Source organism: Procambarus clarkii, chromosome 46 (assembly GCF_040958095.1).
Source record: "Procambarus clarkii isolate CNS0578487 chromosome 46, FALCON_Pclarkii_2.0, whole genome shotgun sequence".
Taxonomy (NCBI): domain Eukaryota; kingdom Metazoa; phylum Arthropoda; class Malacostraca; order Decapoda; family Cambaridae; genus Procambarus; species Procambarus clarkii.
Window position 1 is genome coordinate 28,038,086 of NC_091195.1, and position 25,000 is coordinate 28,063,085.

Consider the following 25,000-nt stretch of genomic DNA (forward strand, 5'->3'; position numbering starts at 1 on the left):
ATGGGAAAGGGTGGTCGTTAAGACGAGATCTTTCAAAAGAAGACAGAGAGAAGCTGAAACTGAACCTCGCCGAGGCAAAACATTTAAATGAGAGCAGGAATGAAGAAGAAATAAATTCTTTTTTCTACAAAGTGATAGGGGTAGGCAAACCAGTAAAGTGGTACATAAAGGCAAACCAACAAAATCAATAGAGAGAGGGGGAGTGAAGAATAAGGAGAGGGGGAACAAGTTCCTGAAGATTGCATACACCAACATAGATGGAGTGAGATCGAAGATACTGGAGTTAAGTGATGTAATACAGCTGCAGACACCAGACATTGTTGCACTCACGGAGACAAAACTTGAAGATGTAATTTTAAATGAGGTCATATTCCCAAGGGGCTACTCAATTTGGAGACGGGACAGAAAAATTAGGAAAGGCGGTGGCGTTGCTGTGCTGGTAAAAGAACACCTAAAGGTGAAGGAAATAATGACTGCCAATCCACAAGAAGTTGACATAATAGCACTAGAGATCTGCTATGAGGATGATAAACTAATGATGATAAATGCATATAGTCCACCGCCAAGCAGCACATGGTCAAAGGAGGAGCTAGATAGTAAACGTGAAGGTCTTATAACAATAATGAGAGAGATTATAGCGAGAGCGGATAACGATAGATCACGACTGTTGATAGTCGGTGACTTCAACTTGAAATCCATAGACTGGGAAGCATATGAAGCTAAAACAGAAGATTTTTGGACCTGTAAATTTGTAGACCTCATCCTGGAAACATTCTTGTATCAACATGTTAAACAAGCTACGAGGATGAGGGAAGGGGACGTTCCCTCCATGCTAGATTTGATATTTACCAGGAAGGAGGAAGAGATATTTGACATTCAGTACCTTCCTCCCTTGGGTAAAAGTGACCATGTCTTTTTGGGAATAAAGTATGCAATGCGTTATAAGCTGGAAGAAAATAAGGAGGTTGAAGCAGTTGAAAAACCAGACTTCAGGAGAGGACATTATGGTGACCTTAGAAATTTTTTTAGTGAGTATAATTGGACAGACTTGATGCTAGGCAAGGAAGTGAATGAGATGTATGGCAAGTTTTGTGAAATATATGATAAAGGCACAAAAAAATTTATACCAAAACAGAGATGCAGGACCAGAAAACAGGATTGGTTCGACAGAAATTGTGAGAGGGCAGGAGACCAAAAGACACAAAAATGGAATCAGTATAGGAAGAGGCCAAACCCCCAAACATACCAGCGATACAAAGATGCGAGAAACAATTATACAGCAGTAAGGAGAGAGGCAGAAAGAAATTTTGAAAAAGGGATAGCAGATAAATGTAAAACAGAACCGGGCCTATTCTACAAATTCATAAACAACAAATTGCAGGTAAAGGATAATATCCAGAGGTTGGAAATGGGAAACAGATTCACGGAAAATGAAAAGGAAATGTGTGAAACATTAAATGAAAAGTTCCAAAGTGTGTTTGTACAAAATGAAATCTTCAGAGAACCAGACACAATAAGAATTCCAGAGAACAACATAGAGCGGATAGAGGTGTCTAGAGATGAAGTGGAAAATATGCTAAAGGAGCTCGGGAGGAACAAAGCAGCTGGCCCAGATGGCGTTTCACCATGGGTTCTGAGAGAATGTGCATCTGAGCTCAGCATTCCACTTCACCTGATTTTTCAGGCATCCCTGTGTACAGGAATCGTAGCAGACGTGTGGAAACAGGCTAACATAGTTCCAATCTACAAAAGTGGCAGCAGGGAAGACCCCCTCAATTATAGACCTGTATCATTGACAAGTGTAATAGTGAAAGTATTGGAAAAGCTAATCAAAACTAAATGGGTAGAACACCTGGAGAGAAATGATATAATATCAGACAGACAGTATGGTTTTCGATCAGGAAGATCCTGTGTATCGAATTTACTCAGTTTCTATGATCGGGCCACAGAGATTTTACAGGAAAGAGATGGCTGGGTTGACTGCATCTATCTGGACCTAAAAAAGGCTTTCGACAGAGTTCCACATAAGAGGTTGTTCTGGAAACTGGAAAATATTGGAGGGGTGACAGGTAAGCTTCTATCATGGATGAAAAATTTTCTGACTGATAGAAAAATGAGGGCAGTAATCAGAGGCAATGTATCGGAATGGAGAAATGTCACAAGTGGAGTACCACAGGGTTCAGTTCTTGCACCAGTGATGTTTATTGTGTACATAAATGATCTACCAGTTGGTATACAGAATTATATGAACATGTTTGCTGATGATGCTAAGATAATAGGAAGGATAAGAAATTTAGATGATTGTCATGCCCTTCAAGAAGACCTGGACAAAATAAGTATATGGAGCACCACTTGGCAAATGGAATTTAATGTTAATAAATGTCATGTTATGGAATGTGGAATAGGAGAACATAGACCCCACACAACCTATATATTATGTGAGAAATCTTTAAAGAATTCTGATAAAGAAAGAGATCTAGGAGTGGTTCTAGATAGAAAACTATCACCTGAGGACCACATTAAGAATATTGTGCAAGGAGCCTATGCAATGCTTTCTAACTTCAGAATTGCATTTAAATACATGGATGGCGATATACTAAAGAAATTGTTCATGACTTTTGTTAGGCCAAAGCTAGAATATGCAGCTGTTGTGTGGTGCCCATATCTTAAGAAGCACATCAACAAACTGGAAAAGGTGCAAAGACATGCTACTAAGTGGCTCCCAGAACTGAAGGGCAAGAGCTACAAGGAGAGGTTAGAAGCATTAAATATGCCAAAACTAGAAGACAGAAGAAAAAGAGGTGATATGATCACTACGTACAAAATAGTAACAGGAATTGATAAAATCGACAGGGAAGACTTCCTGAGACCTGGAACTTCAAGAACAAGAGGCCATAGATTTAAACTAGCTAAACACAGATGCCGAAGAAATATAAGAAAATTCACCTTCGCAAATAGAGTGGTAGACGGTTGGAACAAGTTAAGTGAGAAGGTGGTGGAGGCCAAGACCGTCAGTAGTTTCAAAGCGTTATATGACAAAGAGTGCTGGGAAGACGGGACACCACGAGCGTAGCTCTCATCCTGTAACTACACTTAGGTAATTACACTTAGGTAATTACAGGGATGCCTGAAAGATCAGGTGAAGTGGAATGCTGAGCTCAGATGCACATTCTCTCAGAACCCATGGTGAAACGCCATCTGGGCCAGCTGCTTTGTTCTTACCGAGCTCCTTGAGCATTTTTTCCACTTCGTCTCTAGACACCTCTATGTGTTCTATGTTGTTCTCTGGAATTCTTATTGTATCTGGTTCCCTAAAGATTTCATTTTGTACAAACACACTTTGGAACTTTTCGTTTAGTGTTTCACACATTTCCTTTTCATCTTCCGTGAATCTATTTCCCATTTTCAACCTCTGAATATTATCCTTTACCTGCAATTTGTTGTTTATGAATTTATAGAATAGACCTGGTTCTGTTTTACATTTGTCCGCAATCCCTTTTTCAAAATTTCTTTCTGCCTCTCTCCTCACTGCCGTGTACTGTAGTTGTTTCTCGCATCTTTGTATCGCTGGTATGTTTGGGGGTTCGGCCTCTTCCTGTATTGATTCCATTTTTGTGTCTTTCGGTCTCTAGCCCTCTCGCAATTTCTATTGAACCAATCCTGTTTCCTAGTTCTGCATCTCTGTTTTGGTATAAATTTTTTTGTGCCTTTATCATATATTTCACAAAACTTGCCATACATCTCATTCACTTCCTTGCCTAGCATCAAGTCTGTCCAATTATACTCACTAAAAAAATTTCTAAGGTCACCATAATGTCCTCTCCTGAAGTCTGGTTTTTCAACTGCTTCAACCTCCTTATTTTCTTCCAGCTTATAACGCATTGCATACTTTATTCCCAAAAAGACATGGTCACTTTTACCCAAGGGAGGTAGGTACTGAATGTCAAATACAGTATCTCTTCCTCCTTCCTGGTAAATATCAAATCTAGCATGGAGGGAACGTCCCCTTCCCTCATCCTCGTAGCTTGTTTAACATGTTGATACAAGAATGTTTCCAGGATGAGGTCTACAAATTTACAGGTCCAAAAATCTTCTGTTTTAGCTTCATATGCTTCCCAGTCTATGGATTTCAAGTTGAAGTCACCGACTATCAACAGTCGCGATCTATCGTTATCCGCTCTCGCTATAATCTCTCTCATTATTGTTATAAGACCTTCACGTTTACTATCTAGCTCCTCCTTTGACCATGTGCTGCTTGGCGGTGGACTATATGCATTTATCATCATTAGTTTATCATCCTCATAGCAGATCTCTAGTGCTATTATGTCAACTTCTTGTGGATTGGCAGTCATTATTTCCTTCACCTTTAGGTGTTCTTTTACCAGCACAGCAACGCCACCGCCTTTCCTAATTTTTCTGTCCCGTCTCCAAATTGAGTAGCCCCTTGGGAATATGACCTCATTTAAAATTACATCTTCAAGTTTTGTCTCCGTGAGTGCAACAATGTCTGGTGTCTGCAGCTGTATTACATCACTTAACTCCAGTATCTTCGATCTCACTCCATCTATGTTGGTGTATGCAATCTTCAGGAACTTGTTCCCCCTCTCCTTATTCTTCACTCCCCCTCTCTCTATTGATTTTGTTGGTTTGCCTTTATGTACCACTTTACTGGTTTGCCTACCCCTATCACTTTGTAGAAAAAAGAATTTATTTCTTCTTCATTCCTGCTCTCATTTAAATGTTTTGCCTCGGCGAGGTTCAGTTTCAGCTTCTCTCTATCTTCTTTTGAAAGATCTCGTCTTAACGACCACCCTTTCCCATCCTCATCCCTTTGCAATTTTCTAGCATTCCTTAGTACTTCTTCCATCTGTTTGGCACCGTTTAGGGTGATCCTCAAAGGTCGATCTTTCCCTTTTACGTACCTGCCTATTCTCCTGTAGTCGCACACATTCTCTCTGTTTGTAAGACCTTCCACGAGGCCAACAATTTTATCTACTACTTTAGCTTCTTCTACAGCTCTTTCTGACCTAGATGTTATCGCCTTTTCTTTGCAGCCAAAAATGATCAGGGACTTACTCCGATCAACTGTGTTTTGCACCAACTTCGGGTTAGATGCCAATTCTTTCCTCACTTCTAGCCTAATGTTTGTTTTATCTTGGTTGCTGCAGTGTTTGACTTCCTTTACTGCTTCTTCTATTTTTTCCTTCTCCTTGGCCATTTGTGCATAAGTGAGTTGCATATCTTTCTTGCACTGTTCTATTCCCTGTGTAACTTCCTCCATCTGTGCTGACAAAAGCTGTTTCTCCTGTTGAATTTCCTTGCCTAACCTATTGTAGTCATTTATGTTTAAATTTACTTTAACTTCTTCCAAAGCTATTTTTAAGAGTTTATTTTCTTCTTCCATGGCTTTGCAATTTGTTTCCAATTGATTCTTATCCTTGCGCAAGTCTTTCACTAAACCCTCAAGACATAAAACTTTGCTATTCAAATGGTCATTACTTTCTTTCAATTTACTAATTATTTCTACATGAGAGTTCACTATAGTATCTAAATTTACCAACTTGTTATGTAGACTACTAATATCAATGCTTTCTTCATTGAATCCCTCAAAATCAAGCTCTGTTTTGTTTTTCCCCTTGCCAGTGGCCATCTTGAAGGGCAGTGTGTGTGTGTGTGTGTGCTGTTGCTAGCTCTACAGATTCTATAATAAAATAGTCTATAACCTTCATCATTAATTATTAATTAAAAATTAAATAGCATTTACTAAATGTCCTAAGCAAATCATACATGTTCGCTTCTCATTCAGTATTAAATGTTTAATTCATTATACCAAGAATAAATTGGCCATTTTTATGCCAAAAATGCATTTGGTATAATTTCTGCATCTACTAATTAACTACTGTAATATGTTCCTATATATAAATATTTTTACAAATATTTTCAATATTAAGACAGTCATAGAAATCCACAGAGGGCAAGCACCAACAAGTATGATATTATGGGCCTAACTCCAAGGACCTTGGAGTTAGAATCCAAGAATCACTGAAAGTTGCACAGCAAGTAGGATCTGTAGGAAAAGGAAGCCAACCAATCCCTAGGAATAGTCAAAGGGACCTTTGACTTCAAGGAAAACAAGGTAGTTATTCAACTGTATATTATTAAACTCTGGTGTGCCCCCACTTGGATTATTGTATCCAAGCATGGAGACCTTATCTTCAGAAAGACATGGCTGCTTTAGAGAAAAGTACAACACTAGGAAAAAAAAATAATTCCAGAACTAAGTAAACTCTCATACTAGGAACAGTTGAGGTCCACAGGGCTAACAACACTGCCAATCAGACATGACAGAGGGTGCTAGGATTACGGTATGTTGTAGGATTAAGTTCCTCTAGGATTAGGTTCATAATGTTAGGAGCCAAAGTTCAGTTGTCTATAAGGTATTGTATGTAACGTTTATATTCATGCCACCGATACCGGTGTGATGTTATTGTCTGTTGTAAATAAAACTATACTGAGAAGGAGACAAGCATTTTTTTTTCATCCATTGTTATAACAGGGCGGATCTCATCAAAGCTTTTAAAATACAGTACTGAACAAACGGGAGGATAATGATCAATATTACTTCTTTAAGAGGAAAGATGTAACACAAACATAAGATGAAAACTAAGTGCTACCTAATTAACTCCATGTAACCTACCTTACTTCTAAATGTCAACCCATCTCTTACTATTTAAAAAAAAAAAAAAAAATGTTGTTTGTTGACCAACTTGTATATTGGCTATTTTCTACCATGTTCCCCCCTTTTTTTTTAACTTTTATTATTTTTTTCATTCAACACAATTGATACTTTAAGCTCAATTACTATTAAGTTTTAGTCTAAGTGTTTTTTCCCTATCTCTCCTTGCCCGAAACGCTATGCGTACTAGTGGCTTTAGGTATTGTATGTACTACCTCTGTCTTTAAATCTAACAGAATGTTTGTACTTGTAACGCTGCAACTATGTATGTACTGTTCCTAAATAAATTATTATTATTATTATTATTATATTATTATTATTATAAACAAGGAACAATGGATTCAAACTCAAGCCACAATGTAGGACAAAAAACAGAAGATGCTTTTTCACCCAAAAGATTACAAACCCATGGAACTGCCTACCTACTAAAGCTGTAAATACCGTAACACTGCTGCAATTCAAACTCCACCTTAATAAAATCATTAGGACAAATGAGAGACCTTTAACATGCCTCCCTTCCCCATTGAGGACATTTGAGGGATAGTGGCTATCAGGTAAATGGAAAGTGTTTGACTAGTCAAGATAGTCACCCAACTTGAATTCAAATCAGCTTGTGTTTCACTTGTTGGAGACAAGACTGAATTAAAGCTTAAGGCTGCAAACCCAAGAGGCAGTGAAGATGACTGCAATAGAGGGATGGCAGAGGATCATCAGGAGAAACACCCCGTGTCTGGGGAGTCTATGGCTTGCAGGCAAGTACTAAATATGAGTATGTTAATATGCCCAATGGCTGTAACTACCACACCTGAGATGGTTGCAATTAATGTACCCTCATATTAAAGCACCACCTGTACACACTCCATCATGCACACCCCTCCCTCCCTCCCCCTCCTCCACACCCACCCTCTCTCACCCCTCCCTCCCTCACCTACTCTCTTGCTCACCCCAATCCCTCACCTACTCTCTCTCTCTCTCTCTCTTGCCCCCTCCCTCACCTACTCTCCCTCCTCCCCACTCTCTCTCCCAGTGATATCCTTGTATTCATTTGCCACTTCCATGGGTTCTAAAAATGTATGTATTTTAATAAGTACTGCCACACCCCCTCTCCTGTGTGCATGTTTATGGAGTGGGGGTAATGGGCTGGAATGTTAAAATGGAAAGTTGCTGGAATTACGAGAGATGGAATTCCTCTTGTTGAATGTCAACAAATACACCAGGAGCTGTGGGATATTATTGCATTGCAACAATATGAAGAATAACGTGGCCAGTAACCAGCAATTCATACAAAGAACTTCCAGAGTATGTAGTATACATGGACTTTGCTAAAGCTTTCAACAAGGTACCACATGTAAGACTGACAAGGAAATTACAGGCCCATGGAATTAATTATAGAATACTAGAATGGATAAACCAATGGTTAAAAGAAATAACAGGGGGTTGGGATAATAGGAATGAATGATTGGAGAAATGGAGCATAAGCTTGAGGTCTCCAAGCTTGGAGACATCATTTACAAAAACACAGCTGCTTTTGAGAAAGTGCAACACCGGGCAACAAAAATCATTCCAATATTAAGACAACTCTCATACGAGGAAAGGTTGAGGGCAACAGGCCTAACAAACTACAAACCAGGCATGACAGGGTGGATCTCTTTGAAACTTTTAAAATACTAAACATTTTGGAGGATGCTGATCCAGACAACAACTTCAAAAGGTCAGATGTAACACAAACAAGGAGCAACAGTTTCAAGCTCAACAAGCCACAATGTAGGACAGAAAACACGAGATGCATTTTCACCCAAAGGGTTATAAGTCCATGGAACCACCTACATTCCAAAGTTGTAAATGCCAAAACTTAAATTTTAAAATTTAGCTTGAAGAAAATCATCATGATAAATGAGGGGTGGAGGGGGGGGGGACATTTGACAAGCTGATGGCTTCCTGTCCTCATCTGCCTAACCACTTGTGGTGGACGGTAGAGCGACGGTCTCGTTTCATGCAGGTTGGCATTCAATCCCCGACCCTGCAAGTGGTTCGGCACCATTCCTTCCTCCCGTCCCATCCCAAATCATTATCCTGATCCCCTCTAAGTGCTATATAGTCGTAATGGCTGGGCGCTTTCTCCTCATAATTCCCTCCCTCCCTGTACTCACCGAGGCCACTAGAGTGTTGCACATAGTACTCGCGTAAATTCAGGTAAAAGTAGACATGCACGGGGGAAAGGGAGAAAATAGAGAACATTATGAAGGACCATGGATATAAAGAGAGAGAGAACATTCAGAGACTTACGGGCTATTCATGCCCGTGCCACCTCTTGGGTGGTTTAATCTTCATCAATCAATCATTAAAAAGAGTTCATACTTACAGCTTGCCTAGCTGCTTGCCCCGGTATTCATCACTGACAACCACGTCCTCTAGTCGCCCACGCTGTGGAGAGACAATATTATCTTGAGATGAGAGGTTATCTTGAGATGATTTCGGGGCTTTAGTGTCCCCGCGGCCAGGTCCTCGACCAGGCCTCCACCCCCAGGAAGCAGCCCGTGACAGCTGACTAACACCCAGGTACCTATTTTACTGCTAGGTAACAGGGGCATAGGGTGAAAGAAACTCTGCCCATTGTTTCTCGCCGGCGCCTGGGATCGAACCCAGGACCACAGGATCACAAGTCCAGCGTGCTGTCCGCTCGTCCAACCGGCTCCCTGGTCCTCTCCTATTAACTTGTACACGCGTCATTATGCCATGATAAAGAATGCATGTTTATGTACATGCATTGTATGTGTATACACATACATACATGAGTATGTACACTTTGATGAATGTCCACGAGAGTATGGAAATAATTAACGAGAATTAAAATAAATACATAGTATTAATATGTAATATAAAAACAATTATATTTTAGAAGCAGAGTTTCTTGTAGACATGAGTTACTGAATATGAACAAAATTCTTAGAATTAATAACAATTATAGCATGAATATTACCAACATATCCTGTGTTTTTCACTTGGGAAGATCATTTAACCTTTCATTGGGCTTGAAGCCTGTCACTACAGTATAGAACATATTTTCCTGAAAGTCTCTTGAAGATCTTCAGAGGCAGAGGGAAGGTGAATACAAATTAGCAGGATTGGCAGTTACCCAGTGGATTAAGTAATCTTGCATGGGTCATTTGATGCAGTAGGAATCGTATAAGCTGTGTTGGTCTTATAGATGGCCGTTGAGAATTGGACAAGTGTGTTCGATATATAGTGCTTTGGCTATATATAATCAAATATTGTCAATGAATTTCTCGATTATTTCAGTGTTGTTAGTCGAGAAATCTCTATTAAAGATGATGTGATCTCTGATAGTTCCTTGTGGTTTATTTCAGAAACTTTGAAAAAGATTTTGCCATCTTGCCTATATATTGAGATCGTTGGTGCTTACAGTTCCCAAATGGGCATATAAAGGCATAGGTAAGTCTTTTTCAAGGTACTGAATGTTGTTTGTTGTCAAGAGAAGTCATGAAGACTTCTTTTGGCTGTCACATGAAGACGTTGGCTGTCTTCATGCACTTTTGAGTTATATGGTGAGCTGTGTCTTGTGTAGTGTTGGAACGGGTAATGTTTCTGTTGGTTAAGTCTGTTAGGGCACACTTGTCAGTCGTGTGGGCCATTAGAGAGAGTTAATGTGGAAGAGTTTAAGAGGATTTTCTTCCTTGGTCCCCAAGAGAGGACCTCCCCACACTTCAGTCCACAAAAACTGCAATTCAGTAAACAGAGCCCATAATGGTGTGCCCCCTAGAGAACACCTACCGTTCCTTCTATCCCTTAGAGAACACCTACCGTTCCTTCTATCCCTTAGAGAACACCTACCGTTCCTTCTATCCCTTAGAGAACACCTACCGTTCCTTCTACCCTCTAGTGCACCTACCATTGCTCCCCGAGTGCACCTATTGTTGCTCCCCCGAGTGCACCTACTGTTACTCCCCCGAGTGCACCTATTGTTGCTCCCCCGAGTGCACCTACTGTTGCTCCCCCGAGTGCACCTACCGTTGCTCCCCCGAGTGCGCCTACCGTTGCTCCCCCGAGTGCGCCTACCGTTGCTCCCCCGAGTGCGCCTACCGTTGCTCCCCCGAGTGCGCCTACCGTTGCTCCCCCGAGTGCACCTACCGTTGCTCCCCCGAGTGCACCTACCGTTGCTCCCCCGAGTGCACCTACCGTTGCTCCCCCGAGTGCACCTACCGTTGCTCCCCCGAGTGCACCTACCGTTGCTCCCCCGAGTGCACCTACCGTTGCTCCCCCGAGTGCACCTACCGTTGCTCCCCCGAGTGCACCTACCGTTGCTCCCCCGAGTGCACCTACCGTTGCTCCCCCGAGTGCACCTACCGTTGCTCCCCCGAGTGCACCTACCGTTGCTCCCCCGAGTGCACCTACCGTTGCTCCCCCGAGTGCACCTACCGTTGCTCCCCCGAGTGCACCTACCGTTGCTCCCCCGAGTGCACCTACCGTTGCTCCCCCGAGTGCACCTACCGTTGCTCCCCCGAGTGCACCTACCGTTGCTCCCCCGAGTGCACCTACCGTTGCTCCCCCGAGTGCACCTACTGTTACTCCCCCGAGTGCGCCTACTGTTGCTCCCCCGAGTGCACCTACTGTTACTCCCCCGAGTGCACCTACTGTTGCTCCCCCGAGTGCACCTACTGTTGCTCCCCCGAGTGCACCTACTGTTACTCCCCCGAGTGCACCTACTGTTGCTCCCCCGAGTGCACCTACTGTTGCTCCCCCGAGTGCGCCTACTGTTGCTCCCCCGAGTGCACCTACCGTTGCTCCCCCGAGTGCACCTACCGTTGCTCCCCCAAGTGCACCTACCGTTGCTCCCCCAAGTGCACCTACCGTTGCTCCCCCAAGTGCACCTACCGTTGCTCCCCCAAGTGCACCTACCGTTGCTCCCCCAAGTGCACCTACCGTTGCTCCCCCAAGTGCACCTACCGTTGCTCCCCCAAGTGCACCTACTGTTGCTCCCCGAGTTCCCGTACCGTTGCTGCCCCGCCCCCCCCCGAGTTCCCAAACCGTTGCTCCCCCGAGTGCAGCCTACCAATGCTTCCTCCCCCCCCCCCCCGAGGACTCACCATTGCTCCACCACAGGAGGGCCAAGAGGACAGACGAGTACACGAGGACCAGGATACCAAAGACGGCCAGGTATGACCACCACAAGATGGAGATGTTCATCCTCTTCTCTCATAGGCTCTCTCTCAATTACCTTCACTTTCACATTTTACCAGTTAAGTTACTGTAGGTTAGTTTATAGTACTGTATTAGTAGGATCTCTCATCAGTTATATTATTAATATCACGAGAAAATCTGCTGGAACAATGAAGCGACTCGAACCAGCGACCAAGGAATTCCCAACCGCACATATAATAATAATAATAATAATAATAATAATAATAATAATAATAATAATAATGCAGGCCTCAGCTATGGTCCGAAGAGTACTTTAATGTACTGTATAACGTCAAATTAAATGGTATTCTCTCAGACCCTCATTGGTTGTGGAGAGTATCTTTTAGGATCATCAGGTGCCTCTAGGACCTGTCAATGCCATCCAGGAAACTCTAGGGCCTGTCAATGACATCCAGGTGCCTCTAGGGCCTGTCAATGACATCCAGGACCCTCTAGGGCCTGTCAATGACATCCAGGACCCTCTAGGGCCTGTCAATGACATCCAGGACCCTCTAGGGGCCTGTCAATGACATCCAGGACCCTCTAGGGCCTGTCAATGACATCCAGGACCCTCTAGGGCCTGTCAATGACATCCAGGACCCTCTAGGGCCTGTCAATGACATCCAGGACCCTCTAGGGGCCTGTCAATGACATCCAGGACCCTCTAGGGGCCTGTCAATGACATCCAGGACCCTCTAGGGGCCGTCAATGACATCCAGGACCCTCTAGGGCCCGTCAATGACATCCAGGACCCTCTAGGGCCCGTCAATGACATCCAGGTGCCTCTAGGGCCCGTCAATGACATCCAGGACCCTCTAGGGGCCTGTCAATGACATCCAGGACCCTCTAGGGCCTGTCAATGACATCCAGGACCCTTTAGGGGCCTGTCAATGACACCCAGGACCCTCTAGGGCCTGTCAATGACATCCAGGTGCCTATAGGGCCCGTCAATGACATCCAGGACCCTCTAGGGGCCTGTCAATGACACCCAGGACCCTCTAGGGCCTGTCAATGACATCCAGGACCCTCTAGGGGCCTGTCAATGACATCCAGGACCCTCTAGGGGCCGTCAATGACATCCAGGTTCCTCTAGGGCCTGTCAATGACATCCAGGACCCTCTAGGGCCTGTCAATGACATCCAGGACCCTCTAGGGCCTGTCAATGACATCCAGGACCCTCTAGGGCCCGTCAATGACATCCAGGTGCCTCTAGGGCCCGTCAATGACATCCAGGACCCTCTAGGGGCCTGTCAATGACATCCAGGACCCTCTAGGGCCTGTCAATGACATCCAGGACCCTCTAGGGCCTGTCAATGACATCCAGGACCCTCTAGGGCCTGTCAATGACATCCAGGACCCTCTAGGGGCCTGTCAATGACACCCAGGACCCTCTAGGGCCTGTCAATGACATCCAGGTGCCTATAGGGCCCGTCAATGACATCCAGGACCCTCTAGGGGCCTGTCAATGACACCCAGGACCCTCTAGGGGCCTGTCAATGACATCCAGGACCCTCTAGGGGCCTGTCAATGACACCCAGGACCCTCTAGGGCCTGTCAATGACATCCAGGACCCTCTAGGGGCCTGTCAATGACATCCAGGACCCTCTAGGGGCCGTCAATGACATCCAGGTTCCTCTAGGGCCTGTCAATGACATCCAGGACCCTCTAGGGCCTGTCAATGACATCCAGGACCCTCTAGGGCCTGTCAATGACATCCAGGACCCTCTAGGGCCTGTCAATGGCATCCAGGACCCTCTAGGGGCCTGTCAATGACATCCAGGACCCTCTAGGGCCTGTCAATAACATCCAGGACCCTCTAGGGCCTGTCAATGACATCCAGGACCCTCTAGGGCCTGTCAATGACATCTAGGACCCTCTAGGGCCTGCCAATGACATCCAGGACCCTCTAGGGCCTGCCAATGACATCCAGGTGCCTCTAGGGCCTGTCAATGACACCCAGGACCCTCTAGGGCCTGTCAGTGACATCCAGGACCCTCTAGGGCCTGTCAATGACATCCAGGACCCACTAGAGGCCTGTCAATGACACCCAGGACCCTCTAGGGCCTGTCAATGACATGCAGGTCCCTCTAGGGCCTGTCAATGACACCCAGGACCCTCTAGGGCCTGTCAATGACATCCAAGATGCAACCCAACAACAGTTGCCTAACTCCTGGGTACCTCTTTATTGCTAGGTGAACAGAGGCATCAGGGGAGAGGAGGTTATCTTGAGATGATTTCGGGGTTTAGCGTCCCCGTGGCCCGGTCCTCGACCAGGCCTCCTTTTTGTTACATACCCCCAGGATAGCAGCTGTCTAACTCCTAGGTACCTGTTTACTGCTAGCTGAACGGGTGCATCAGGGTGAAAGAAACTCTGCCCATTTGTTTCTGCCTGCACCGGGGATCGAATCCGGAACTTCAGGACTACGAATCCCGAGCGCTGTACACTCAGCCATCATGCCCTGTGAGTACGTCTATTTTACGAAGATGTTAAATGGCAGGCTATACGTAGCAAGGGTCCCGGTAGCGCAGTTGGCTTCCTTCTCGACTATCTAGAATCGCTTGGGCAAGTTTCCTTTCACCTAATGCTTCTGTTCACCTAGCAATACATAAATCCCCCGGCAGTGAAGGAACAGTTGTGGGGTTACATTCTGGGAAGGGCCAGTGGCTCGACCTTTAGGGGGTCTGGGGCCAGATTCACGAAGCAGTTACGCAAGCACTTACGAACCTGGGGCCAGATTCACGAAGCAGTTACGCAAGCACTTACGAGCCTGGGGCCAGATTCACCAAGCAGTTACGCAAGCACTTACGAACCTGGGGCCAGATTCACGAAGCAGTTACGCAAGCACTTACGAACCTGGGGCCAGATTCACGAAGCAGTTACGCAAGCACTTACGAACGTGTACATCTTTCCTCAATCTTTGACGGCTTTGGTTACATTAAACAGTTTACACACATGAAAACTTGCCAATCAACTGTTGTTATTGTTATAAACAGCCTCCTGGTGCTTCCGAGCTCATTAACTGGTTTTTAATTATAAACAAAGCCGCCAAAGATTGAGAAAAGATGGACAGGTTCGTAAGTGCTTGCGTAACTGCTTTCGTGAATCTGGCCCCAGGCTCGTAAATGCTTGCGTAACTGCTTGGTGAATCTGGCCCCTGGATAAGAGCCTGAAGTCTACATATACACAGGCTTCCTGTCCCCCCCAAACAAAACGACATCACAGAAAACGTCCCGACTCATCACAGGGGGAAACTCAACAATATCCATGCTATTCTTTCCCCACGCTGGTAACAACATTCTTACTGGTCAAGAACACCATTTATAATAGTCCAACGTCCTGTTGACCATGCCCAAACGGTTTCAAACACAGTTTTATGAAAAGTTTCAGCTGTATGGTCTTGTTCATTCGAGATTTAGTCATATATTTCACACACACTATTTTGGCGACAACGTCACTATATGTGTTCTTTGTCGCCTGGTCAATGGATAGACCTGTACACCATGCATCACACAATAGACTGGATGATCAGGCGTGACAATGGGAGCAACACACGAGAGGAATTCAACTACTGACGGTGGAGCTGGGAGGGTTGCTGATGTGTACCAGGCCAGAGGTGAGAGGTGAGGGAGGGGGGAGTGAGGGAGGGGGTGAGAGGTGAGGGAGGGGGGAGGGAGGGAAGGGGTGAGAGGTGAGGGAGGGGGGAGTTGGTAGCCAGGTGTTCAGACAACACATGACTTATCAGCACACACTGCCTCTCACTCACCACACACACCACTTCCAGTGGGCCAGTACACCTGTGTACCACACCTGTACTCGTCTAGTTGTGCTTGTGGGGCTTGAGCTCTTTGGTCCCGCCTCTCAACCGTCAATCAACTGGTGTACAGGTTCCTGTATATACTCCAGTGTACCTTTGTATCACATTAACAAAATCTGGCACCAACTTCAGTCATTCACACACACACACACACACACACACACACACACACACACACACACACACACACACACACACACACACACACACACACACACACACAGGGGAAAGACGGCCCAAGATATGATGGATTACATCACGCAAAAGTGCAAGGACGCAGCAAACAAGTTTGTCCCAGTCCAAAAGGAAAACAGTGAAATGAAGATGAGAAACCCATGGTTTAACCAGAGATGTAGGCTAGCTAAGCAGCAAAGTAAAAGGGCATGGAGAAACTATAGGAATAACAGGACACTGGAGAGCAGAGAAAGATACCAGAATGCCAGGAATGAATATGTCAGGATGAGAAGAGAGGCAGAAAGACAATACGAAAATGACATCGCAAGCAAGGCAAAGACTCAGCCTAAATTGTTGCATAGCCACATTAGGAGAAAAACAACAGTAAAGGAACAGGTTATGAAATTAAGGACAGGGGCAGAAGGATTCACTACAAATGACAAGGAAGTGTGTGAGGAACTGAATAAGAAATTCCAGGAGGTCTTCACCTTAGAGCAAGGAGAGATCCCAGAGATAAGAGAGGGAATAGCTAACCAGGAACCACTGGAAGAGTTTGAGATTACCAGCGGGGAAGTAAGGAAGTGTTTACTAGAATTGGATGTGACAAAGGCTATAGGCCCAGATGGAATCTCTCCTTGGATACTAAAGAAAGGAGCAGAAGAACTGTGCCTACCACTCTCCATAGTGTATAACAAATCACTGGCAACAGGGGAACTGCCAGAAATTTGGAAAGCAGCTAACGTAGTCCCGATATACAAGAAAGGGGATAGACAGGAGGCACTGAACTACAGGCCAGTGTCCCTAACCTGCATACCATGCAAGATGATGGAGAAGATTGTGCGAAGAAAGCTAGTGGAGCACCTGGAGCGAAAGAACTTTGTAACACAGCACCAACATGGGTTCAGGGATGGCAGGTCCTGCCTCACAGGGTTACTTGAATTCTACGACCAGGCAACAAAAATAAGGCAAGAAAGAGAAGGGTGGGCAGACTGCATATTTTTGGATTGTCAGAAAGCCTTTGATACAGTACTACACAAGAGGCTAGTGAAAAAGCTGGAGATGCAGGCTGGAGTGAAAGGGAAGGTACTCCACTAGATACAGGAGTACCTAAGCAACAGGAGACAACGAGTCAGTGTGAGGGGTGAGGTCTCAGATTGGCGAGACGTTACGAGTGGAGTACCGCAGGGGTCAGTCCTTGGACCTATACTGTTTCTGGTATATGTAAATGATCTCCCAGAGGGTATAGATTCGTTCCTCTCAATGTTTGCCGATGATGCAAAAATTATGAGGAGGATTGAAACAGAGGATGATAGTAGGAGGCTACAAGATGACCTAGACAGACTGAGTGAATGGTCCAACAAATGGCTGTTGAAGTTCAACCCGAGTAAATGCCTAGTAATGAAACTAGGCAGTGGAAACAGGAGGCCAGGCACAGGATACAGAATAGGAGATGAAGTACTTAATGAAACAGAGAGAAAGATGTTGGAGTTGATATCACACCAAACCTGTCTCCTGAAGCCCACATAAAAAGAATAACGTCTGCGGCATATGCGAGGCTGGCTAACGTCAGAACGGCGTTCAGGAACCTGTGTAAGGAATCATTCATTATCTTGTACACCACATATGTAAGACCAATCCTGGAGTATGCGGCCCCAGCATGGAGCCCGTTCCTTGTCAAGCACAAGACGAAGCTGGAAAAAGTCCAAAGGTATGCTACTAGACTAGTCCCAGAACTAAGAGGCATGAGTTATGAGGAAAGGCTGCGGGAAATGCACCTTACGACACTGGAAGACAGAAGAGTAAGGGGTGACATGATCACAACCTACAAAATCCTCAGAGGAATCGACCGGGTAAACAAGGATACACTCTTCAGCACGGGTGGGACACGAACAAGGGGACACAGGTGGAAACTGAGTACCCAAATGAGCCACAGGGACGTTAGAAGGAACTTTTTCAGTGCAGAGTAGTTAACAAGTGGAATGCATTAGGCAGTGATGTGGTGGAGGCTGACTCCATACACAGTTTCAAGTGTAGATATGATAGAGCTCAATAGGCTCAGGAACCTGTACACCAGTTGATTGACAGTTGAGAGGCGGGACCAAAGAGCCAGAGCTCAACCCCCGCAAGCACAATTAGATGACACACACACACACACACACACAGCACGAGAGAGGGGTTCTGTGGCTCAGTGGCCAGCGTTTTGGGCTCGTAATCCTAGAGTACAGGCTCAATCCCCGGCCATGGCAGGAAACAAATAAGCAGAGCTTTTCACCCCCCTGATGCACCTGTTCACCTAGCAGTAAATAGGTACCTGGGAGTTAGACAGCTGCTACGGGCTGCTTCCTGGGGGGATGTGTGCCCCAGATGCCCCTGGGCATGCTGTGTGACCCCCCAGATGCCCCTGGGCATGCTGTGTGACCCCCCAGATGCCCCTGGGCATGCTGTGTGACCCCCCAGATGCCCCTGGGCATGTTGAGTGACCCCCAGATGCCCCTGGGCATGTTGAGTGACCCCCAGATGCCCTTGGACATGTTGAGTGACCCCCAGATGCCCTTGGACATGTTGAGTGACCCCCAGATGCCCTTGGACATGTTGAGTGACCCCCAGATGCCCTTGGACATGTTGAGTGACCCCCAGATGCCCTTGGGCATGTTGAGTGACCCCCAGATGCCCCTGGGCATGTTGAGTGACCCCCAGATGCCCTTGGGCATGTTGAGTGACCCCCAGATGCCCCTGGGCATGCTGAGTGACCCCCAGATGCCCCTGGGCATGCTGAGTGACCCCCCAGATGCCGCTGGGCATGCTGAGTGACCCCCCAGATGCCGCTGGGCATGCTGAGTGACCCCCAGATGCCTCTGGGCATGTTGAGTGACCCCCAGATGCCCCTGGGCATGCTGTGTGACCCCCAGATGCCCCCGGGCATGCTGTGTGACCCCCAGATGCCCCTGGGCATGCTGTGTGACCCCCAGATGCCCCTGGGCATGCTGTGTGACCCCACCAGATGCCCTGGGCATGCTGAGTGACCTCCAGATGCCCCCTGGGCATGCCGAGTGACCACCAGATGCCCCTGGGCATGCTGAGTGACCCCCCAGATGCCCCTGGGCATGCTGAGTGATCCCCAGATGCCCCTGGGCATGCTGTGTGACCCCCCAGATGCCCCTGGGCATGCTGTGTGACCCCCAGATGCCCCTGGGCAAGCTGAGTGACCCCCCAGATGCCCCTGGGCATGCTGTGTGACCCCCCCAGATGCCCCTGGGCATGCTGAGTGACCCCCCAGATGCCCCTGGGCATGCTGTGTGACCCCCCAGATGCCCCTGGGCATGCTGTGTGACCCCCAGATGGCCCTGGGCATGCTGTGTGACCCCCAAGATGCCCCTGGGCATGTGTGACCCCCTAGATGCCCTGGGCATGCTGTGTGACCCCCCAGATGCCCCTGGGCATGCTGTGTGACCCCCCAGATGCCCTGGGCATGCTGAGTGACCCCCCAGATGCCCCTGGGCATGCTGTGTGACCCCCAGATGCCTCTGGGCATGCTGAGTGACCCCCAGATGGCCCTGGGCATGCTGTGTGACCCCCAGATGGCCCTGGGCATGTGTGACCCCCTAGATGCCCTGGGCATGCTGTGTGACCCCCAAGATGCCCCTGGGCATGTGTGACCCCCTAGATGCCCTGGGCATGCTGAGTGACCCCCCAGATGGCCCTGGGCATGTGTGACCCCCCAGATGCCCCTGGGCATGCTGTGTGACCCCCAGATGCCCCTGGGCATGCTGAGTGACCCCCCAGATGCCCCTGGGCATGCTGTGTGACCCCCAGATGCCCCTGGGCATGCTGTGTGACCCCCAGATGCCCCTGGGCATGCTGTGTGACCCCCAGATGCCCCTGGGCATGCTGTGTGACCCCCAGATGCCCCTGGGCATGCTGTGTGACCCCCCAGATGCCCCTGGGCATGCTGTGTGACCCCCAGATGCCCCTGGGCATGCTGTGTGACCCCCAGATGCCCCTGGGCATGCTGTGTGACCCCCAGATGCCCCTGGGCATGCTGTGTGACCCCCCAGATGCCCCTGGGCATGCTGTGTGACCCCCAGATGCCCCTGGGCATGCTGTGTGACCCCCAGATGCCCCTGGGCATGCTGTGTGACCCTCCAGATGCCCCTGGGCATGCTGTGTGATCCCCAGATGCCCCTGGGCATGCTGTGTGACCCCCCAGATGCCCTTGGGCATGCTGTGTGACCCCCCAGATGCCCCTGGGCATGCTGTGTGACCCCCCCAGATGCCCCTGGGCATGCTGTGTGACCCCCCAGATGCCCCTGGGCATGCTGTGTGACCCCCAGATGCCCCTGGGCATGTTGTGTGACCCCCTGATGCCCCTGGGCATGCTGTGTGACCCCCAGATGCCCCTGGGCATGGTGTGTGACCCCCAGATGCCCCTGGGCATGCTGTGTGACCCCCAGATGCCCCTGGGCATGTTGTGTGACCCCCAGATGCCCCTGGGCATGCTGTGTGACCCCCAGATGCCCCTGGGCATGCTGTGTGACCCCCCCAGATGCCTCTGTGCATGCTGAGTGACCCCCCAGATGCCCCTGGGCATGCTGTGTGACCCCCAGATGCCCTGGGCATGTGTGACCCCCTAGATGCCCTGGGCATGCTGTGTGACCCCCAAGATGCCCCTGGGCATGTGTGACCCCCTAGATGCCCTGGGCATGCTGAGTGACCCCCCAGATGGCCCTGGGCATGTGTGACCCCCCAGATGCCCCTGGGCATGCTGTGTGACCCCCCAGATGCCTCTGGGCATGCTGTGTGACCCCCAGATGCCCCTTGGCATGCTGTGTGACCCCCCAGATGCCCCTGGGCATGCTGTGTGACCCCCAGATGCCCCTGGGCATGCTGTGTGACCCCCAGATGCCCCTGGGCATGTTGAGTGACCCCCCAGATGCCCCTGGGCATGTTGTGTGACCCCCAGATGCCCCTGGGCATGCTGTATGACCCCCAGATGCCCCTGGGCATGCTGTGTGACCCCCAGGGTACGTACCTTGGCACAGCCTCTGATGAACTTGAGTTCACAGGCGAGGGTGGCGGAGCCCACGATGTGCCCAAGTTGGGTATCCTCTATGACAGTGACGAAATAGTGCCCAGGGCAGCTCCTCATGGCTTCGAACCGCTCTGAAATACCGGAGCAAACATTACTACATCGTTATGGAACCTGGCCAGGGCCTACGGTGGCCAAGACCTCTCTGGCCAAGGGTATATACTGGCCCCGCGGAGGAGGCTTTAATTGACGAGTCTAGGGTATGGGGAAAGATTCACGAAGCAGTTACGCAAGTACTTACGAGGTTCGGAAATACTTGCGTAACTGCTTCGTGAATCTGGCCTCAAGGCAGGAGCCAGCCAGCCGAGGACTACAAAGATGACCTGGCCAAGATAACACAGAGAAGGATTAACCTGTCAACTGTTATCATGGGTACCTGATAACACTGGAATTATGATATCTTGCGTGCAGGGGTCCAGCACAACACACAGGGGTCCAGCACAACACGACAACACACAAGGGTCCAGCACAACACACAGGGGTCCAGCACAACACACAGGGGTCCAGCACAACACACAGGGGTCCAGGACAACACACAGGGGTCCAGCACAACACACAGGGGTCCAGCACAACACACAGGGGTCCAGCACAACACACAGGGATCCAGCACAACACACAGGGGTCCAGCACAACACACAGGGGTCCAGCACAACACACAGGGGTCCAGGACAACACACAGGGGTCCAGCACAACACACAGGGGTCCAGGACAACACACAGGGGTCCAGCACAACACACAGGGGTCCAGCACAACACACAGGGGTCCAGCACAACACACAGGGGTCCAGCACAACACACAGGGGTCCAGCACAACACACAGGGGTCCAGCACAACACACAGGGGTCCAGCACAACACACAGGGGTCCAGCACAACACACAGGGGTCCAGCACAACACACAGGGGTCCAGCACAACACACAGGGGTCCAGCACAACACACTGGGGTCCAGCACAACACACAGGGGTCCAGCACAACACACAGGGGTCCAGCACAACACACAGGGGTCCAGCACAACACACAGGGGTCCAGCACAACACACAGGGGTCCAGCACAACACGACAACACACAGGGGTCAAGCACAACACACAGGGGTCCAGCACAACACACAGGGGTCCAGCACAACACACAGGGGTCCACCACAACACACAGGGGTCCACCACAACACACAGGGGTCCAGCACAACACACAGGGGTCCAGGGCAAGTGAACCCACACACACACACACACACACACTGAATGAATGGTCCAACAAATGGCTGCTAAAATTCAACCAGAGTAAATGCAAGGTAATGAAACTAGGCGGTGGAAACAGGAGGCCAGACACAGGATACAGAATAGGAGATGAAGTCCTTCATGAAACGGACAGAGAGAAAGTTCTAGGAGTTGATATCACACCAAACCTGTCTCCTGAAGCCCACATAAAAAGAATAACGTCTGCGGCATATGCGAGGCTGGCTAACATCAGAACAGCGTTCAGGAACCTGTGTAAGGAATCATTCAGAATCTTGTACACCACATATGTAAGACCAATCCTGGAGTATGCGGCCCCAGCATGGAGCCCGTACCTTGTCAAGCACAAGACGAAGCTGGAAAAAGTCCAAAGGTATGCCACTAGACTAGTCCCAGAACTAAGAGGCATGAGTTACGAGGAAAGGCTGCGGGAAATGCACCTTACGACCCTGGAGGACAGAAGAGTAAGGGGAGACATGATCACTACCTACAAAATCCTCAGGGGAATCGACTGGGTAAACAAGGATAAACTATTCAGCACGTGTGGGACACGAACAAGGGGACACAGGTGGAGACCGAGTACCCACATGAGCCACAGGGACGTTAGAAAGAACTTTTTCAGTGTGGGAGTAGTTAACAGGTGGAATGCATTAGGCAGTAATGTGGTGGAGGCTGACTCCATACACAGTTTCAAATGTAGATATGATAGAGCCCAATAGGCTCAGGAACCTGTACACCTGTTGATTGACAGTTGAGAGGCGGGACCAAAGAGCCAGAGCTCAACCCCCGCAAACACAACTAGGTGAGTACACTACGGAACAGTGAAGAATCTGGATACCAGAACACCTTGAGCAACACGTTTGGGCGCCCCCCCTACCCCCCTTCCCCCCCACACCCAAACCCCACCATACCCCCCTACCTTACACCTGCCCCCTTCCCCACCCCCCCGACACACCCATACCCCACCACACCCCCTCCACTACCCCTCCCCCTACCCAACACCCCCCCCCACACACCCCCTCCACTACCCCCTACCCACCACACCCCCCACTACCCGCTACCCCCTACACACCACACCCCCCACTACCCGCTACCCAACACCCCCCACACACCCCCTCCACTACCCCCTACCCACCACACCCCCCACTACCCGCTACCCAACACCCCCCCCACACACCCCCTCCACTACCCCCTACCCACCACTACCCGCTACCCAACACCCCCCACACACCCCCTCCACTACCCCCTACCCACCACACCCCCCACTACCCCCTACCTTACACCCCCCCCATAACCTTTAGGTAACCGCCAGTCCGGAACTCTTACCTTACTTACGTAAGGTCTGAAGGACTCCCTCGCCGCCTGAGGTAGACACACTGGCACACAATTACATCCACCAACAGTTCCTGAGATCCACGCTAGGCAGCTGGGTTATCTTAGGCCTACGGAGGCCCAAACAAGGCCAGGATATAATGACCATTAACGGTACAATTGGTCTCAATTGTTCCATATAACCTTTCACATTGTAAGGTCATCCATGATCTTTAAGATTTTTATTAATTCGTCTTTACATTCGTTCAGGTGAGAGGCTTTCTTTCCCTCAGCTGTGCCTCACCAATGGTATTCCCAGGAGTATCTTGTATGTTGGGATCATATCCCCTCATTGTTTCTCCTCCATTCCTGGGCTGATGGATCACATTAACAGCGCCTCTGTTGCTGCAAATCTGTTGTTCAATCTTTGATTCTTGCTTCACAGAGCAATATGGCATGCAAGGTGTTCGCCACAACAGTTGGTGAAAACTGTGCTAAAGATGCCAACTTTAGCGCCATAATATAGTACCATATGTGTACTCACCTAGTTGTGCTTGCGGGGGTTGAGCTCTGGCTCTTTGGTCCCGCCTCTCATCTGTCAATCAACAGGTGTACAGGTTCCTGAGCCTATTGGGCTCTATCATATCTACACTTGAAACTGTGTATGGAGTCAGCCTCCACCACATCACTGCCTAATGCATTCCACCTGTTAACTACTCCCACACTGAAAACGTTCCTTCTAACGTCTCTGTGGCTCATGTGGGCACTCAGTTTCCACCTGTGTCCCCTTGTTCGCGTCCCACCAGTGTTGAATAGTTTATCCTTGTTTACCCGGTCGATTCCCCCGAGGATTTTGTAGGTTGTGATCATGTCCCCCCTTACTCTTCTGTCCTCCAGGGTCGTAAGGTGCATTTCCCGCAGCCTTTCCTCATAACTCATGCCTCTTAGTTCTGGGACTAGTCTAGTGGCATACCTTTGGACTTTTTCCAGCTTCGTCTTGTGCTTAACAAGGTACGGGCTCCATGCTGGGGCCGCATACTCCAGGATTGGTCTTACATATGTGGTGTACAAGATTCTGAATGATTCCTTACACAGGTTCCTGAACGCTGTTCTGATGTTAGCCAGCCTCGCATATGCCGCTGATGTTATTCTTTTTATGTGGGCTTCAGGAGACAGGTTTGGTGTGATATCAACTCCTAGATCTTTCTGTCTGTTTCATTAAGTACTTCATCTCCTATTCTGTATCCTGTGTCTGGCCTCCTGTTTCCACTGCCTAGTTTCATTACCTTACATTTACTCGGGTTGAACTTCAACAGCCATTTGTTGGACCATTCACTCAGTTTATCTAGGTCATCTTGTAGCCTCCTACTATCATCCTCTGACTTGATCCTCCTCATAATGTTTGCATCATCAGCAAACAATGAGAGAAATGATTCTATACCCTCTGGGAGA

General features: G+C 48.4%; 1 protein-coding gene across 3 annotated transcripts in view; it reads right to left on the reverse strand.

Annotated features, from left to right (window-relative positions):
• The window catches only part of Gnpnat (glucosamine 6-phosphate N-acetyltransferase), an 85,906-nt gene that overhangs the window by 8,019 nt on the left and 52,887 nt on the right, over window positions 1-25,000 (reverse strand). For all 3 annotated transcript variants that reach the window (XM_069301876.1, XM_069301878.1, XM_069301879.1), the window contains exons 4-5: window positions 20,954-21,084; window positions 9,099-9,160 (exon numbers count right to left, since the gene is read on the reverse strand). In XM_069301876.1, the coding sequence (XP_069157977.1) occupies window positions 9,099-9,160; window positions 20,954-21,084 (193 nt within the window). The remainder of the gene's footprint in view (window positions 1-9,098; window positions 9,161-20,953; window positions 21,085-25,000) is intronic.